This window comes from Sebastes umbrosus, chromosome 11, assembly GCF_015220745.1.
Source record: "Sebastes umbrosus isolate fSebUmb1 chromosome 11, fSebUmb1.pri, whole genome shotgun sequence".
NCBI classification, from domain to species: Eukaryota; Metazoa; Chordata; class Actinopteri; order Perciformes; family Sebastidae; genus Sebastes; species Sebastes umbrosus.
In genome coordinates, this window is record NC_051279.1 from 19,548,535 (window position 1) to 19,567,094 (window position 18,560).

The following is an 18,560-nucleotide window of genomic DNA, read 5'->3' on the forward strand; positions in this document are numbered from 1 at the left end:
TAATGTGTTTTGGTTAACATTGGGGAAATAAGACTAAGGGTGTAGATGATTTCAAGATTACTGAATAAAACAGTAAATCTAAACTAATTCAAATTTAATTGTGCAGGGTTGGTGTATTATTTTACAATGTGGACACTGTTACGGGGTTTTACAGTAAGAAAACAGCCTCCTGCTTTTGTCATATCAGTCTCAGCCCACCAGGGGCAGCCCTGTGGAGGCAGTCACACTCACGTTGTCTTGAAGTAGGTGTGAGTTTGCCTTCAGGTTGAATGTTTCTCCTCGGACCACTAACACAGACTGAGTGCACAAGGCCGGATACCCTTGGGCCTCCCCGAGGTTGGGTTCCTGTGTGGTTGAGTGTGTTTTGTACACAAGGGTGTTTTTTGTTTTTTTTAAAAGCGAGGGGGTGTTGACTGTCAGTTTACAGACAGGTTGAGACACTCACAGTACACACTCATGGTCATTGCGGTCTCCACAGGCCGGAAAAGGGCGGGGTTCTTTGCACGACACGCCAGCTGCCTCCCGTTGTCAGAGCTCAGAGCGGTGACCCTTTGGGGAGGTAACAAAAAGACGAAAGACAAAATGAGAAGGATAAAAGTTTATACTGAGCCATATAAAGTGCTAAAGCTCAGGTAGTAAACATACTCCATTACAAGTAAAAGCCCTGTAGTCAAAATCCCACTTACGTAAAAGTACAGAAGTGTTATCAGTAAAATGTGCTTAGAGTATCAAAGTACTTTTTTTCTGTAGTAAAATGCCTCCTGTGTCTGGTATATTATTATATATCTTTGTTAGAATTGTCAATGCTGGTGCGTCAATGTGCATGCAGCATTATAATGTTGTAGCTGGTGGAGGTAGAGCTCATTTTCACTACTTTATATACAGTTCAGTAGTTTAGTCCAGTGGTTCCCAATCTAGGAGTCACGAGATAAGTCTGAGGGGTCGTGAGATGATTAATGGGTTAGGAAAGAAGAGAAAACAAAGTTCTGGGACACAAATGTGTAGTCATTTTTCTTTAAAGATATTTTTTCGGCATTTCTGCTTTATTGGATAGTGATAACTGGGAGAGAAACAGGAAGGGCAGGGGAGAGACCCGGGCTGGTAAGGACTCAGCCTTGATACTGAACATGGTGTGCAAGCTCTACTAGGTGAGCTACTGGGACGCCCTGTGTTGTCATTTTTCAGACTTTTTTTCTAGTCTTCGCTTTTTGTGAAATTTTGGATAGTTAGTAAAAACATGTTATTTAAATCAAAACATCTGAGGAGTTTAGAGGGGTCTCTTTAGGGGAACTACTAAAAGTCACAGACATCTGAAACGTGATGAAAACCGGATTTTTATTTTTCAAAGGGAACGTTATTAGTTTATCATGCTAATTTCCCCCCTTAAAGGGACTGTTTGTAACTTCTTACACGTATAAATCACCCTGGTCGGTTTCCAATGCGCGCTCGCATATGCGCGCTCGAGTCTCTGCTCTACTCTGCTCCTCTGCCTGTTTTCCTTCACTCGAACACCGCACGCGTTCTCGCTGTCTCGCTCCACCTCTACACGTGCATGCGTGCACACTACACACTACACACTGCAGAAGAGTTAGTTTAGCTCTGACAATATCTAGTGAATGTTCAGTGGACATTTGTGCAGAAATAACTGCTGCAGCTCCTCCAGACCAACAGAGGTTTCCCCGTGTCTTGTGAAGTGACGGGGCTCCGCAGCGAGAAACGTTATCGTCTCCGACCGGGTGCCGGTGTCTCGGGACACCGGGAGGGAGACTGAAGCAGGAAAAGCCAACACTAGGATCAGCATTGATTCATGGAAAGACCTCCATCTGGTCAGCTAACATTACTGCCAAGCAGCTGAAATATTGTGGTTTTAGCTGACGTGTGTCGCCTCACTGTTTTGAGCGATGCTCGTTCATGTCTACTTAGAGGGAGCACAAGCGCGAGCCCGACGCTGACTTTCGTTGACTCAACGGCCACAGGTGTTGCTGTTAACAAGCATTTCTGAATCTTACAAACAGTCCCTTTAAGTTTGTTAAATTAAAAAGGAGTAGGTGTGGACTCAAGTCAAGACTTTAGACTTGACAAAATCAAAAAAGACTAGCAACTCGACTTGGACTTTAACACCAATGACTCGTGACTTCTCTTGGACTTCAGCCTTTTGACTTGAAAATAACTGATACCTTCCCCCAAGCCCAAAGATTAAAAAGTATATTATTTAAAAAGTGTGCCACTAATCAATTCATTTCCTGAATCAGCTAACATTAATGCAATTCATTCCCATCCCCAGATGCATGAGAGAACCATGAAGAACTAACGTTGCTTTACTGAGTGTAGGTTAGAAAAAATGATAACAAAGATAATTTTGTTTGCGTCCAAAAACTATGCTCTGGTCAACAAAAAACGAATTGCGTTATGCAAAGCGTATGGGTCGAAAATTACAGACGGAGACGCACATGGCATTAGATTTGGTGAAGAGCGCTTTATGATTTGTTTAGGAGTCAAAACTCAAAGTTTAGGACTTGGGACTTGACTCAGGACTAGAGTGCAAAGACTTGAGACTTACTTATGACTTGCAAAACAATGACTGGGTCCCACCTCTGGTAACTAGTAACTGTTAGGGCTGTCAAAGTTAACGAGTTAACGCTAAATTGTTTTAACGCCACTAATTTCTTTAACGCATTAACGCAATCAAGCTTTTGGAGGTTGTACCGGGCTCAGTTTTAAATTTAGAGTGAATATACTGGTATCATATGAAACTAAAAAACCTAAGGAATCCAGTGGTACCAACTATGTGATACAAAGGGGGTTAAATAACGCTCCAAAAATACGCTAAATTTTTGCGAGGAAAAACTGTCATGGCCATTTTGACCTCTGACCTCAAGATATGTGAATGAAAATGAGTTCTATGGGTACCCACGAGTCTCCTCTTTACAGACATGCCCACTTTATGATAATCACATGCAGTTTGGGGCAAGTCATAGTCAAGTCAGCACACTGACACACTGACTTGAGTTTGCCATGTTATGATTTGAAAATATTTTTTCAAATCATTTTTTAAGTATGCAGTACCTGTGAGGGTTTCTGGACAATATTTGTCATTGCTTTGTGTTGTTAATTGATTTCCAATAATAAAATATATACTGTACATACATTTGCATAAAGCAAGCATATTTGCCCACTCCCACGTTGATAAGAGTATTAAATACTTGATAAATCTCCCTTTACGGTACATTTTGAACAGATAAAAAAGTGCAATTAATCGTGATTAATCACGGACAATCATGCGATTAAATATTTTAATCGATTGTAACTATAGGTGTCAGATAGTGTAGTGGAGTAAAAACGATAATATTTGCCTTTGAAATGCAGTTAAGTAGAAGTAGTAAGTAGCATAAAATGGACAAGCACCTCAAATTTATACTAACGTACTTGAGTATATGTACTTAATTACTTTCCACCCTAAAATGCACTTTGTGTACACTGAAAGATCCACTACTCCCTTCAATGCAGTGGGTTTATTCTGAGCCTAGTTTACTTTCTCAGTTTATGTCTTCTATATCAAATTACAGCACAATGTCAGCCGTAACAATCACACATGGCCCACTGCTGTGAACGCTCAGTGTGAATATGAGGAAGGAGCATCAATATTGCTTTAGACCTTGGCTGTTCTGCAACAGAGCTGAACAACGCTGCAGCTCCTCAGTACCAATGTTATCTCAGGATATGACAAGAGGTTATTATCTTTGACACCGAGGAGACAAGCGGGATTAAAGTAATCTATGGCCCTGTTTAATGTATAGGCACCTGGCGAACCGGCGAGGATCGGATCTGTCTCGCTGCCGGGAATGTAATTTTGTGCATTTGACAGAAGCTAATTCAATCGCGCGGTGCCAAGTAACAATTCGCTGTGTGCTGAAATTCATTGTACTCACTAAGACAGAGGGAGGGAGGAAATAAGAGCGGGGTGAAAACAAGGGAAACAAGAAACAAAGACAGACTTGGAGAGATTGAGCAGGTCGGTGAGGAGAATGAGTCTGGCAGGCGGGCGAACACATACGTTACTTCAGCATGCGTGTTCAGGAGCTTATCCTCTGAGCCAGACATGGTGAAAGACTCTGCACCTGTCAGCTCGACTCCATCTAAAAGGCACAATGGGGGGTGGGGTGGGGGAGGGGGCACAAAAAAAGGTGAATACTGTGTGTAAATTTGTTCATGTGAAACAGAAACATTAGTGTTATTCTTGTGTGGAATGGTAAATACTGGAATATGATGAACATACTGTCTTTGTGTAGTAACAGTATATCTAAAAAAAAAAATAGAACATCTCTCCCTCTCTGTTTCAGCAATATACAATATAATAGGTGTGACGATTTTCTGTTTTCTGCGAAAACAGAAAATGGAAAAATTGCAGTTGTTTTTGTGAACAACTACGCACTTGTTCTCTGAACATGAAATTGTAAAGTCAGTGGGAATTGGAAATTCAAATGTTCAGGCTATTTCCTCCCACACAGAGTCTGCTCCTTTCAACTCTGCTATTCGAAGACTATGAAATAGCAGATCTTCACTGAACTTGCATTTTATCATCTGCAATGTTTTTATGTTTAAATATTGACGTTGCGGCCTATTAGCGATATCGGAGAGGCTGTTGCCCTTTGCTCTAACCTGCCAAGCTGACCATCTCGGTCACATTTAGTGCAGTTGAAAAGGGGCGACTCACCTTTATAAAGTGTGATTTCAGCCTCGGGCTTTGCGTCAGGGGCGATACAGGTGACGGCATACTTCTCCCCCGCCACCCAAGGTGTCGCCATGTCCACCACAAAGTATGGCTTGGACAGAGGAACTGAATGAGAAAAAAAAAACAACAGCTCGTGTTTCATATTTATCATTAACATTATTCATCCCACTAATCTTTGGTAAGCGGGAGCAGGCGCTATCACAGATGGATATTAGCTTATGCAATGGTATGATAATAAGCGCCCGCAACATTTGGGAGTGACTGGAGTGTCACCCTGTCAAGCTTTTGAGCGATTTACTAACAGCGAGGTCGGATGTGCCGTTGAGTTCGAATACAAATTGTGGACAAGAAGAGATGAAATAGTGATGAAACCGATCCAGCGCTAATGTATCGTAGCAAACACCAAACATTTCTCTTCTCAGATCACCCCCAAGCTAAATATGTGCTGTTTGGACTGATCAAAGCAGTCTTCACTTCTCCACTGTTCTACTCTACAATCCTTTTATCTGACCATAAATAGGAATTCCAGAAAAAAACACATAGCTTTTAACACAAGGGACCGGATATTGTTTGGCAGTAAATTGAGAAATCTGTCACCGACTAACCATCAAAGAGATTTCTGCAGATCTGCGAGTCGCTCTTTACCAAGACTATCAGTTCAATCACGCGCACACTACAGAAACCTGATTGTCTATTGTGCCAGCTTTTAGCGAGTGGGTGAACCTGTGGAATTACAAACTACGGTTACTGTTAAGGTTGTTTTTCTTTCATCAGAGATCAAGTGCAAAAAGGCTGCCTGAGTTCGGAGACAGAACGGAGGATTGGAAAGTACAGGAAGGGTACATGTGTGTGAGAGAGACATGAAAGACTCTGGCAGAGGAGTAAAGAGATATGGTAAGAATGAAAAGTGAGTGTAAGACAAGCTGCAGAGGAGAGCAGGAGGATAGCTGCTGCTGAATTCTGAGATAAATCCACCGCTAATGTGCGGGTAAACAGCTGGACCGCGAGCAACCGAAACCAGCCAGCCATTCAGCTCCTCTACATCTCTTTTTTTTGGCACATACAATCAATTCCCGGCCACTAGGAGGAGCTGTTGCTGTGTGCAGAGTCGCCCATTGGCTCCAGCCTGCTATTGAGACAGATGAGATGTGGCTGCAGCTTCAAACTGATTTAAAAGAAGCAATTGAATCTGTGTGGACTGTGATGGGTTACCCAGAGCACTGCAGAGGCGCGCGCTGCAATAATGAGATGCATTTGTTTGTTTTTTCTCTCCCCTCTTCCCTGGGAAGATGACTGGGCCATGCATCTATTGACAGCCCCTGCACTCTCAATCTACTCAGGCCCGCACGATTCAACACAGGCGCATCACTTGTTGTGCTCGAGGAGCGTCTGGCAGCCTAACAAATCCTAAAATAAGAATAATGATATGTTCACAAATGAGGCAGGCAGGTATCTAATTTTTTGCTCGCTCGCTCATGCTGGCCCTGCTCCTCTTATCTCTCATTCACTCCATCATCCCTCTCTCGCAGCCCGAGTCCAGCCCCCCCCCCCCTCTCTCCCCCACTATCTTTCTTGACCACTGCAGTTAAACTGCAGAAGTGCGGGGGAAGGTGTGTTCCAGCGTGCGCTGGGAATTAAAGGCTGCCATCCATCACATCTGCAAACCATGTGACCCAATCAGCCCAGTCAGGATGAACGTTTGTACAAATGTAATAGCACGTGTGGACGACAACAAAACACACTCTGTTCAATTTGCTAGACATGCACTCAGAGCGAAATAACAGACAGCAAACAAGCTGTTCTCTAAATTAACTCTTTCTGCCCCGTCTTTGTCTAATTGCCTGTCGTCTTTGTTATCTCGTCTCCCTGTCTCTCTGCTTTCCAGCCGGCTCTCTCTTATTAAGGTACATATATGAACACAATAATAGATAGACACGCAGAGGCTTCCTCCTGCCGTTCAGACGAGAAACAGTGAGCCGCAAAATTCGATTCATTAGACAAATACAGACGGATGGATGGATAAGGCAGATAAGAAGCAGATTAGCAGACACACATCAATATGCATATCCACCTATCTTTCTCTCTCTCTCTCTCATTCACATACAGATGCGCGCACACACTCGCTCTCCCTCCTTCGCACACAAACACCCAAAGATAAACTCAAGTCTACAGTGCGTGCAGATTTGCATGCACAAACACACTGACACAGACGAGCGAGTGCGCAGAAAAGCTACATTCATCTCACTTCAATCTAAAAACAGGCGCCAGTGTGTGCACAGTCTAACATGCGATACCAAGCTGATTCTCTCGGAAAATATTGGAGAAGGCCCAGAGGATAAGACGGTCTCTAAAAAGCTTATTATGCTGAATTAAGAAAAATAATGGAGACCAGAAGATCCGACTTCCAAAATACCACACAGACACAACTCGTCGGTTTTATCTCTGGAAGACAAAGACTGGCTGAAGTCGACACATCCGTGCACAAGGGGGTATTTTTATACTCATATGTGCATAAATACACACATACACACACATTGTAGGTCTCAGGTGTGTGATCTCTGGCAATGAAAGCCTCTGAAACAGTGCTCTTTTTTCAGCTTTCCCTTCCTCTCTTGTCTCCCGTCTGCTCTGTTCTGGGGGAGAAGTAGAGCAGCAGCCCACCCTCACACCACTCCTCACTTTTACTACCACGGGGTCTCTTAGTTTTTGCATTACATAACTGTTAAATTCACATTTGTCCACATCCATGACCGTTTACAGAAAACATTTCACACACATGCAAGGATGGAAAATCCACTGATAGATTCAAGAAAGAGTTGAAAGCGAAAGGAGAGAGACAGAACATTTTAGTTGTCCCTCGAGTGTCTCACTTTACTATTTAGCAGGGCCCCCTTTGCTAATTGTCTGGCACTGTAATATGCACACCGTCACACCAGTGTGTAACACACCATCCTCTGATGGGGTTATAACGTGGGCAACTGTCAGAACTTTTTTCGTGAACGAAGATGAATACAGTCACCATGTTCCACGTTGCTTGTGCCCCCATTTATAAGTTGTTCCATTATTCATAACAGGGAATCGTAAAATGAAGGCTCATTATATACTCTTCAAGTGCTAAACTCATTAGCTACCGCAGAAACCTCACCATAGCCCCGGTTCCAAAAATGTCCTCTAACCTCCAACCAACACTGATAATAAGCTTACACACACGCACACACATACACACACACACACACTATCTCTGTAAGACCCAACTATGGCAACTGAATGAGTAACAGAGTCTAAAACCAGAACACATCAAATAACTGTTTTGAACATTTGCGGGAGGCATCTGTACAGGCATGCACTGCGGTGAGGGAGAGAGTTGTTCATTAATAGGATTAAATGCTAAGGCTAATGGTATAAACCGAGACACAGGATGTGTCAGGTATGTGACGGGCACAGCGCGGGGTAAGTTTTTAGAAGAGGAGGGGGTTTCGGCGGAGGGGGTAGAGGTTGTTATTGTCATGGATTACTCACTGCCACTTGATCTGCCTATTGCAGTAATCCCCTATCTAAGCTCCGCAGGAAGGCAAAAAACACACAGGAGTTATGTTGCACCAATGGAAATGTCTTCAAAACATCTCTTTGTAAGCTCGTGGATGGGGCTTATTGACATTTTTTGCCTCCGTCCCCGCTATTCGCTGCCTGCGGTGATCCATCTTGAATTAGCCAGTCATGATAGCACTCCCTCTGACCCAAGAATCCAATTATACGACCAGCAATCTCTGTTTTGTTTTCGCATTCCTCCCCTCTCCCCCACTGTATCTCCTCATAAAGAGTTTATGGTGTTTTGATTTGATGCAGGGCTTGATGGGATATGGCCATGGCTGACTGGCCAGGGGTGTGGGGCCTTGGGAGCTGTAGTTCGGTGATGGAGAAGTCCGCAGGGAACTCATCAGAGACGGTGCTCTTCAAAAGGATGCACAGTTTCCAGTCCCAGTTCAGCACTAACAGGAGATTGAATTCATCAGCTCATTATCAAGCCCCAGATTAGTCACGTATTTTGAATCAGTTGAGTTGTTGGGGTGGAACAAATGACCCTTTAGGACCGAGGCTGCGGAGTGCTTTTTAAGTCTGCCGCTTCACTCGTTGCCCTTTGCAACAGTACAGCTGCAACTGTCCGTCTTTAAACAGTCAACAGCTGGAAAGTGTTCCCGAGACACTGAACAAAAACACCAGCTGAGATTCAGATCTGAGACACACACACACACACACACACACACACACACACACACACACACACACACACACAGTCTATGGGCACACAGAGCAGCAGTAGGCTTCAGTCATGGTAAACATGGTACCAGTGATCCCTGATGCAACACGAAACATAATTCCCACACATTTTGACCTTTTCGACAAAGCCGAAGGCAATCGTGTTGACTTTGCACATGTGGGCGCACATGCAATAGGCATCTCAGAGAGGTAATAAATGTGGGAGTCAAGCCTGCTGTGGCTGCAGGTGTAGGCCTGCTGTAGGACATAAGACTGCTGCAGTGTAGAACAGAACGTAGCCATTCAATAGGAGACGTCTGCGGTCTATGCCTCTTCCTATCCCACACCACCCGCCGTCCCTCCCACCGGCCCATTGATGTCAGAAAAACCTGCTTTCTTCCCAGAGGAGAGTGAGGCCGCTAGAATCGCCACGGCAACACCCCCCTCTGAAAAAAAAAAAAAACCTTCTCCATGGTCACCAAAGAGAAAGCCGGAAAGCAAGGGGAGAGAGGGAGAAATTGTGCAGAGTGGGGAGGGGGATGTAAGCAAATGAACTGCGCCTGGAGAAGAAAGGTTCTTTTAGAGCCCTTTCCTTGCCACATATGGGCTCGCTCCCACACGCAAGAGGGATAGGGAGAGAGAGATACCGGTTGTTATAGAGCGATAACAGGTGGTCTAATGTAGTCGCACAATTACATCCATTCCAGACCATGTCTGAGTAGGAACTTTTCAATCACTCCTGTTATAATTTATTCCTGTGCAAGGCAGAGACATGGATCGCCCTGAGGCTTGCCGGAGAATCCAGGCTGTTCTGATGCTTTATATTGTGTAGCAGCTGGTTAAAGCCATAGACCTACTGTACTGGAACATGTGGGGATGGCATGGTGCTTGTTAAAGAAATAATTAACGTCAGAAAAGTAAAGAAAACTGTGACTTTCTTCATGGTTCATACATGCTTCAAATGTGATTTGCGTTTGAAAGAAACCGTTGAGTTCTACTGTACCAAGGACGCTTTGAATTTAGTTTCTAAGTTCAAGTGTGCGCTGCTTCAAATGCCTCATTGTAAGCAAATTAAAGCACTTTATCAATAGAGATGAATATTCAACAGCTCTTTATATGCTGATTACCGGTCAAGAGGTTGTGTATGTTACTGGAGTACTGAGGATGCTCACTGTGCCTTATTACGTACATCATTTTGTTACTCTGACAAAAAAATTACACATCCCCTATGTTCTCACTCTCCATGGTTGTGCTCACTTAGCATGTCGACCCAGGCTGTACTGGAAATGATTGCCGGACTGCTCTCAGACCGGCCCGCTTGACATTCGTAGAGGGCGTCATCTTCCAGTTGTGCCTTCTCAATCTGAAGATGATACTGCCCTGGGAAGAGAGATAAATAAGACACATTGTGTTTGTGATAAGGATGTGCTCACTGAAAACATGTAAATAATAACAGAGAAGAAGAGAGCTCATTTAGTTTTCTTCTCTCCTCTCCACTGAATATGACACTTGCTGTTCAGAGTTGTTGGATGTGTATCGATAAGTGCCTCCTGCAGGCCCTATTTCTTCTGTGTTGATTTCAGAGTGTCTGAATTATAGGCAATTTTCAGCATGGTAAATGGGAAAATTAACAATAAAAGCAATTTGTACAATGACAGTCTGGCATTCCAATTCAATACGGTAATATGCCCTACTACTGACGTTCGGGTATTTGATTTGATTATAAATAGACTATTTTCGTATTTCTGTAAAATAGAAACATCTCACTTGCTGGGAAACCTGCTGCCGGCTTTTCCATTGACATGCAAGTGGTTGTCTATGCTCATAGCAGAGGCATTTTGTTTCAGAATGACTTTCCAGCACGGTAAATGAAATCCAATCCCAGATTCACAACGCCGACCGAATAAACTGTCTATTAATTGGTGCCAGGCAGAGTCCTTCTCTCCGTATCTCTCTTCTGATAGTCTGGCGTGCCAAAAGGGCTTGATTTGTTTGATGCGTTGCCATAACCTGTGGGGATTAGATGATGTTCAGTGTTGGTTTTTCTAGCTCCTGATTCTCTGGCTTACAGCCTACTAACATGTGCAAAATAGTATCTTGGTCTGACAACCACCCAGGCCTAAAATTGCATGTGTCAAGTAAGCTGGCAAGATAATTAACACCAACCAGAAGCAATTTTCACATCTAAGTTATCATTGAGTGCAGAGAGAAGGAGACATTGAAGTTATTAATCATATTCCTCTTTCCTGGAATTACTCACAAATAGTGCAATCAAGTTGCAGAGAGTGTGTATTTATGGTAGGGGAGATGGCGGATGGCTACAACGCGATTTGCTTATTTGTCCATTAGTCTGTATTTATTTCAGCTAGGGCCCTCAAAATTTGGGGATGTAGTATATCTACATAGCCATTATGTCAGCAGCAGAGTATAAGCTCCCCTCTGCAAATCTGCATTTATGTATTGGCCCTAAAGCTGGAAACACATATTTTTTACGTAATTGGGAAAGTACAGTCCCAATGGGCAAGGAAAGGGAAGGTGATCTTCATTCAGAGAACATTTTTGCATCATTCAGAAGGCCGAGTATAAAGAATATAGTTCCTCTCACTTGCTATTTTTGTTTTGTAATTTGAAAATCAGACAGTATGTTACAGAAAATATGATACAATTTCACAGGGCTGTTCATCCATAGAGTGGTGCAGGGATGACGTATTTTTGTGGGCCAAACCCGGAAGTTAGAATCGCACAGGTTCCCTCGACAAAAAGCCAATGGGAGTTTTCCAATGAGTTTTAGATTATTACAAATTTGTGGCAAACAAATGTTTATGATACTTACATGTTTTGTTCAGCAAGATAATCTCCACAAATGAACACCACTTTTATGATTTTTAAAGTGTAAATGCAATCGCCATAAGTAAAAAGCTAACGTTAGGCTATAAACAAACTACACCACGGTCGCATGACTTTACGTCACCACCACTAAGCTAAAGGCGGACTAATGTACTGCGTGATGACGTTTAGTAGTCTCATTTAGTCACTTGTTAGCAACTGCGTTTTTGAAGACACGTAAAGGCTTCAAAGTTCACAAGTGGGGTATTTATTGATGTATTTTATGTTGTAGAAATTGTGTGTTAACCACCAATTATTTCAGGCATCTAACTAAAAACCCATTCAAAGAACTTCCAGACGAGAAAACCGGAAGTGCTAAAATGCTAACTCATATCCGGGTTTTAGGACTTAATTCTGCACCACTCTATTCAGAAAGCTTAAATACTGACATGTGTTTAATACGACTCTGGTACAAACTGATTCAACATAAAGTACGCACTATGTTTTATTTCTAAAACAAGAAGTATTCATACAATGTGACGTGTGAACCATGTTTTTCTGGCACTGTTTTACTACTACATACTTTGGAGTAAATATTTTTCAAATTTTCAAATTTACACGCCTACAAGTTTCATTCAACTTGATTAAAGCTGCAGCGGGTGGAACTGGAGCAAATATGATTTAAGTTATTTTTTATAAAAGAGTCATTATATCCTGACAGTAGTGCATGAGACATGATGAAGTCTAGTTTTGTCTCAGAGCACTTGAATTACAATATGCTGAAAGGTTATTATTTTTGCCCAATGAAGCCAAAAACGTTCTGCCTACTGAAGCTTTAAACAACTTCATTTGCAAAGTGATAATAAAAACAGTGATAATATTCACGTGTGACTATGGTTTTCCACTTTAGAAAATGCTTGATATTAGTTAGGTGACAAAAAAATATATGTAACACTTGCAGTACATGTGATGTCGTGTGAACACGGGTGTTCATTCGTAATTAAATTCCACCTGATTGACTGGCTGCATGCCATGTACTATAATCAAATTACACCTTGTGGACCAATCATTGAAAGCAAATTAAGAAAAACTCACTTAATGCTTTGGTGCCTTGAACAAGCCATTTCATCTGTTCTTTTGTGTGTTTGTCTTTAGAGTGCACATTGTTGCGAACAAATGCATGGCTCAGATCCATACGCATTTACATTATTGCTTCCGCTTGGGGGAAACTAAGGGTGCTACATCGACTGTAAGTATATGTTGAAATCAACGCCGGCCTCTCCTGTTTTTGTGAATGTGTGATTTCAGGCTTTTTTAAGCGTCAATAAACATCACTGATGGTGACAATCAGTGAAAACTGGTGGAGTATCAAGAGCAGTCAAGTGCCATCTTAAATGATTTAGTTCTTTCTGTGCCGTGTAAAGTGATTGCATACATCAGTCTGCAGTTTCTTTTCCTGGTAAATTGTACCTGCGCTGATGGGTAGTTTATTCATGAGTGCATGTTTGACAGCTTGTGTGTGTGTTTGTGGTCCTTGTATTCATGTGTATACATTCATATTTTTGTTGTTGAGGTAGCTGCTGTAATGCTTACTATAATTTACTCACAGACAACCAATTAGTTGACAAAGTGTTTATAATACGTTGGTTTTTATGAAAACTCTAGGCATCAATAAAGCATGGACAATGTGTGTATGGGCATCTATGCAGTGTTTATGTGTTGCTGGCGGTCTCCCACACTGCGCAACAGTGAAGTGCGGCTTGTCTAGTTGCTGGCTGATCAGGAACAGATGCTCTTCTCTTACTCGGGATTGCCTTCTAATTGGCTATTACTTTTTATAGACTGTGTTGCAGATTCCGCAACACACTTTATTCTCTGCCACATTTCACTGATTTGCTGACAATTTTTTTTTTTGGGGCGGGGTGTCTTAACATGTGAGTGACAGTGAGGGCGGTGTGTGAGAGGCTGTTGACAATCACATCACCTCCTCTCTCCCAGATGCTCCCTGTACAGAGAGCCAGTGTGCCATAAGGTTCCCGTAATGTCGGTGTTACTTTATTACAGCACTTTGAAGCCATAGCAACAACATCATCTCATTTACTTTGAGCCAACATCAAGCTGTACTGCTTCCTGAGCTGACAGCAGCAATTCATAATTAAGACTATATGAGCTATATGTCACTAGAACATAACAAAGTAAGTGTCAATCTAATACTGACAGCTTGTTAAGGCACATCACACTTTCATATTCCCTCTCCACATCTAACATCATGTTACAGCCCACACAGCTTAGCTTTACCTTGACCAGTGTTATTTTATTCCACTCAACTGCATCTTCTGAGATTTTCTATTCTTTGCCGAACCCATAAACTGAAGACTAACTCTTCCGTTGTTTTAGTGGTGCTTTTTATCACACAAGGTCATTTATTTAGCTTGGATAGGTCCATCAAAGCCCAATAGGCCACACAGACCTTATTCCGTGAGTATCCCCTGTTTACCTCTCTTGGGGTTTCCAATCATGCTGTAGCGTGGAAAGCCTGGCAGGCTTCTCTGTGGTCCCAGGAGGAGGCCATCTTTCACCCACTGCACAGTCCCTGAGGCCCGCAGCACCTCACACCTCAGCACAGCTGTGGCTCCCATCCGCACAGTGAGGTTCCTGGGCTCAGACCTGAAGGCCTGCTGGGCCTGCGTGCCTGGAGACATAAAAAGAGGAGGAGGAGGAGGAGGAGGAGGAGGAGTGGGATGGTAGAGCAGGGAAGGGATGTGATGGGATTTAATGTAAAGAAGTGGAGAAGAACAAGGGCTGAGGATGTGTGAAGAAGAGTGTTGTGGAGGAAGTAAAAAGGGCTAGAGGGAGCATGACATAAGCATACACCACAGGGATGTAGTCATGTGGTCTTTTGTCTGAGAAGGCACCCCATTGTGTCTGGCCACATTATTCATCCTGGCATATGTTTTATTGATGGGAAACTGCAGTGATACGGCCCTGAAAATGAGTCAATAAAGTAATTACTGCGAATTAAATCCCCCCTCGGCCATGCAGATAGGGTATCGGGAGAAGGGGAAAAGCACGGGGTATCAGAGACCTCGTTCACCTGCGGTTTTTCTTCAATGTCGATGTCCCACCAGCTAATTCCTCCTGGGAAGAGTAATGATTATCACTTTAATCCCCCTTGTTTGTCATAGGTGGGGTTGGCCATCCTTCAGCCTGGCTCTTAGGTGACATTCTGTGGTGCAGTGCACTTGAGTCAGAAAGGTAACCTTAAAACAGGCCACCCATGAGCCTCTAACACTGGGGCTAGGATTATCATACATAAGGTTTATGAATAAATTCAGTTCAAGGAGCCAAACGGAGCTGCATACTCCAATTAATGCCTAATATCTAAGCGTGACTCCCGTTTAAACAATGCCCCCACAGAGCAGCCAGCCTGATTCTGCCGGGCTGTTTGAATCTTGACCTTCATTGAAGCAATGACCAAGTTGTTTGTGAAGTGCATGCTCTGTTGCATCTGACAACATGAGTGAGAGGCAGAGCTCTCAGATCAAGGCTGAACCAGTCACCTCACGTCAAATATGAAGGGCAAGATTGGCCATTACGGAGGATGCATACAAACAACCAAACACAGGAGCACATTTGCATACAGTTTACATAAATGAATACTCAACAGCGATCTACAGAGGCTTCTGGGATAGTTATACTGCATTATTCTGAGATATAGAAATACTAAATACCATATCAAAATGTAGTGATAAGACGTCTCATGTCCTAAAGTGTGAGCATGTAACTTTTAAATTAAGAAATAGCACAATTTTCTTTTTTACGAGATGAATTCATGAGCAATAGATGGAACCCTTGCTCTGTTTATTACATTCAGGGGTTTTGCCACTAAATCTTTAGCCTACAGTACTTCGTAGTGTAAGGTAGTAAATGGGAAATAATAGTGTGGGACATGCTCTCTGTGACCTAGGTCGCTTGCTGTAGTTGAGAAACTGAAGATAGAGTTAAAAAATAGGGGAGAAGAAGAGTTTTTAGTCATTGATATAAGAGAACTGGATACATCGTTGGAGGCAGGGCCTTATTCATTCCTATGAAAGTTGCTCAGTGGCGCACGAAACAAAAAAAGTTTAACTTCCGAGTATAAAATTACCCGAATCTTCCGTATCCATGGCACCCATAGAGCAAGCGCACTAGCGTTTCTCTCCTTTAAAATAACAGTGTGTAACATTTAGGGGGATCTATTAGCAGAAATGGCATACAATATTTATAACTATGTTTTCATTTGTGTATAATCACATGAAACTAAGAATCGTGTTTGCTTAGAATGAGCCCTTCATATCTACATAGGGAATTGACGTTTTGACGTCACCTGAAGGCCGCTGTAGTTCTTCGACACGCTTGTGAAACTGCGGTAACGTGAGCCGCAGAGTGCAAACCCGTGGTACCGCCAGCCGCCGTCTGACTTCGGTTGCTCCTTAGGTCGTGTTATTATGGTAAGAATGGCCTCTGAGCGAGGCAAACGGCGTTACCACGGTTTTGCACACAGCGGATCACGCCACCGCAGTCTTGGAAAGGGAGGAGTTAGTGGAGGGGTACTCAGTTGGTTGCAAAAACTCTTTTTGAGCCCAATGGCATCACATAACGGACACGGAAGTTGTAATTCCATGGCTTGGCCTAATTTGCTTCAAAGCCCGGTGCTCTTCCTGGGGGCTTGTTTTTAGTGAGGAGTGCTGTTTCTGTTGCTAGCCTGATTGCAATTTTCCCCACTGTGGGACTTATAAAGGAATATGTTATATGTTGCATGTAAGTTGAGAAGAATGCTGCATAAACTTCCATCAAAGCTTCGACTCCCATGATATTCTGTACAGTTGTTCAACAGAAGCGGAGTGAACCAAGAGCTAAAGAACATTATTATCATTTCCTGAATTAATACCACAAACTCATTTGGTGTTACAGTAAGTTAGCTTTTGGTAGCTTGCTTTAGACATCGCTGTGCATCATTACTGAGCCAGTTTACTGACTTAACGGCTCTGTTCTGTTGGTGCTACCGTTACCCTACATTTCATGTCACAGATAAACATTTCTATCGTTTTCTCACAATAGTAACAACAAGTTAATACCTCACCATGTTTTGGTGTTTAAAGCTTGTGGTCCCACTCCACCACTCTTCTCTCCCAGCCAGGCTGCCTAATGATGATGTTTAAGTCTTTAAACCAACTGAGTCAGTTGAAATGAAGGGGAATTCAATGTTCCATTATCGTCGATGGCTATTATCCTGTATTCGGCCACTTGTGACCACAGTGTTGAGCTTAACTTTCAGTTTAATTATTTTGGGGAATGTCAGAGACGGGTGGTAACTCGCTGTGAGTTCGTCACTGCAAGCGTGCCCTTTATTTGTTGATATAGGAATATTAATTACTACAAGCAGACCTTATTTGAATGAACTGACTGACTGCATGCAAGTAAGCAAACATACCACAATACCACCAGGGTGCTGGAACTGCAGCACCCAAATGGAACGCAGCCATGATCATTAATTAATGTTATTAATTATACCTGTGCTTTCCTGCTATGACCTGTCAAAATGTCTGCCGTGAAATATTGATTTCCATTCTTTATTCAAGAGCGAATGTCTACAATTATATAAGCAATTTCTCAACCCTGATTTCTACATTACATTTTCTAAGATATTAATCCATATTTGTCCATATTTTGTACAAGAGTAGCAAGTTCTTTCCAGACAATATTTCACAACTTCTCTAGCTACATCATGCACCTACATACTAGTATTATTTGTTGGTGTAAATGTTTGATTAAAGCTAAATCTTCCTCTCCCATCATAAGGTAGCACTATATGATTAAGATCATGTTGTCCCCTATATCGTCAGATCACTTAGGGTTATGTTTAGCCCATGAACTGGAAGCCATTGTACCAATCACCATGGAAACTAGTCAGAAAATACTGTGCACATAATACCCAGTAGCAGTTGGTGTTGTTTATTTGCTGTATAAACGAGTCAACGCTGGAGGTTAGATTAGGAGGGACATACACAGTGCATAGAAACTGCCAAGGATAACATGCACGGCACCATAATGCTCACATTGTACAGATTTACCTTGAGCTAAACAACAGGCCTGGTAAAAAAAGTCACTGTGGTAACATGGTGTAACTCCTGGCCATACTACAGTACAGTTTAGGCAGTATTCGGATTAAGCTATTTGCATAAAACACTAATACCCTGAGACAGAGTTCCCCCTGTTACCATGAATTAGGCGGTTAACAAAATGTGTTTTTTCTACCTGAGATCATAGGAAGAATGGAATTTCCCAGCAAAAGAGCGCAAAAAAAGATGCAGCTGCTGGTTTCCTATTTTAAAAAGCAATAAAAACAGAAGAAGGTAACAATTATGATGTTAAAGGGATAGTTCGGGTGTTTTGAAGTGGGGTTGTTTGAGGTACTTATCCATAGTAGGTGTATTACTTATAGTAGATGACGGTCGGCACCAGCCCCAGCATCGAGTACCGACACCGGAGCAAAGAGATACAGTGCTGTGGATGAGGATGGCAGAAAAATTTATTTTAGCCACCTAAAAGAAAGGCTCACCTAAAAAAAATTGATATCCGTTTAAGTGTACGCTATATTTAGAATATTTCCCGACGGCAAACTGAACTGTATGTATACTGTTTTTGTCATCTGAGCCTGTTGGCTTTGGAGAGAGCATCGATAAGTTTCACTTTCAGTTCAGTT

At 42.5% G+C, this 18,560-nt stretch overlaps 1 protein-coding gene across 11 annotated transcripts in view; it reads right to left on the reverse strand.

The window, feature by feature from the left end:
* The window catches only part of nphs1 (NPHS1 adhesion molecule, nephrin), a 74,213-nt gene that overhangs the window by 23,954 nt on the left and 31,699 nt on the right, over nt 1–18,560 (reverse strand). For all 11 annotated transcript variants that reach the window (XM_037785943.1, XM_037785942.1, XM_037785939.1 and 8 more), the window contains 5 exons: nt 14,313–14,507; nt 10,247–10,369; nt 4,715–4,837; nt 4,055–4,136; nt 446–549 (listed from right to left, as the gene is read on the reverse strand). In XM_037785943.1, coding sequence (XP_037641871.1) covers nt 446–549; nt 4,055–4,136; nt 4,715–4,837; nt 10,247–10,369; nt 14,313–14,507 — 627 coding nt within the window. The remainder of the gene's footprint in view (nt 1–445; nt 550–4,054; nt 4,137–4,714; nt 4,838–10,246; nt 10,370–14,312; nt 14,508–18,560) is intronic.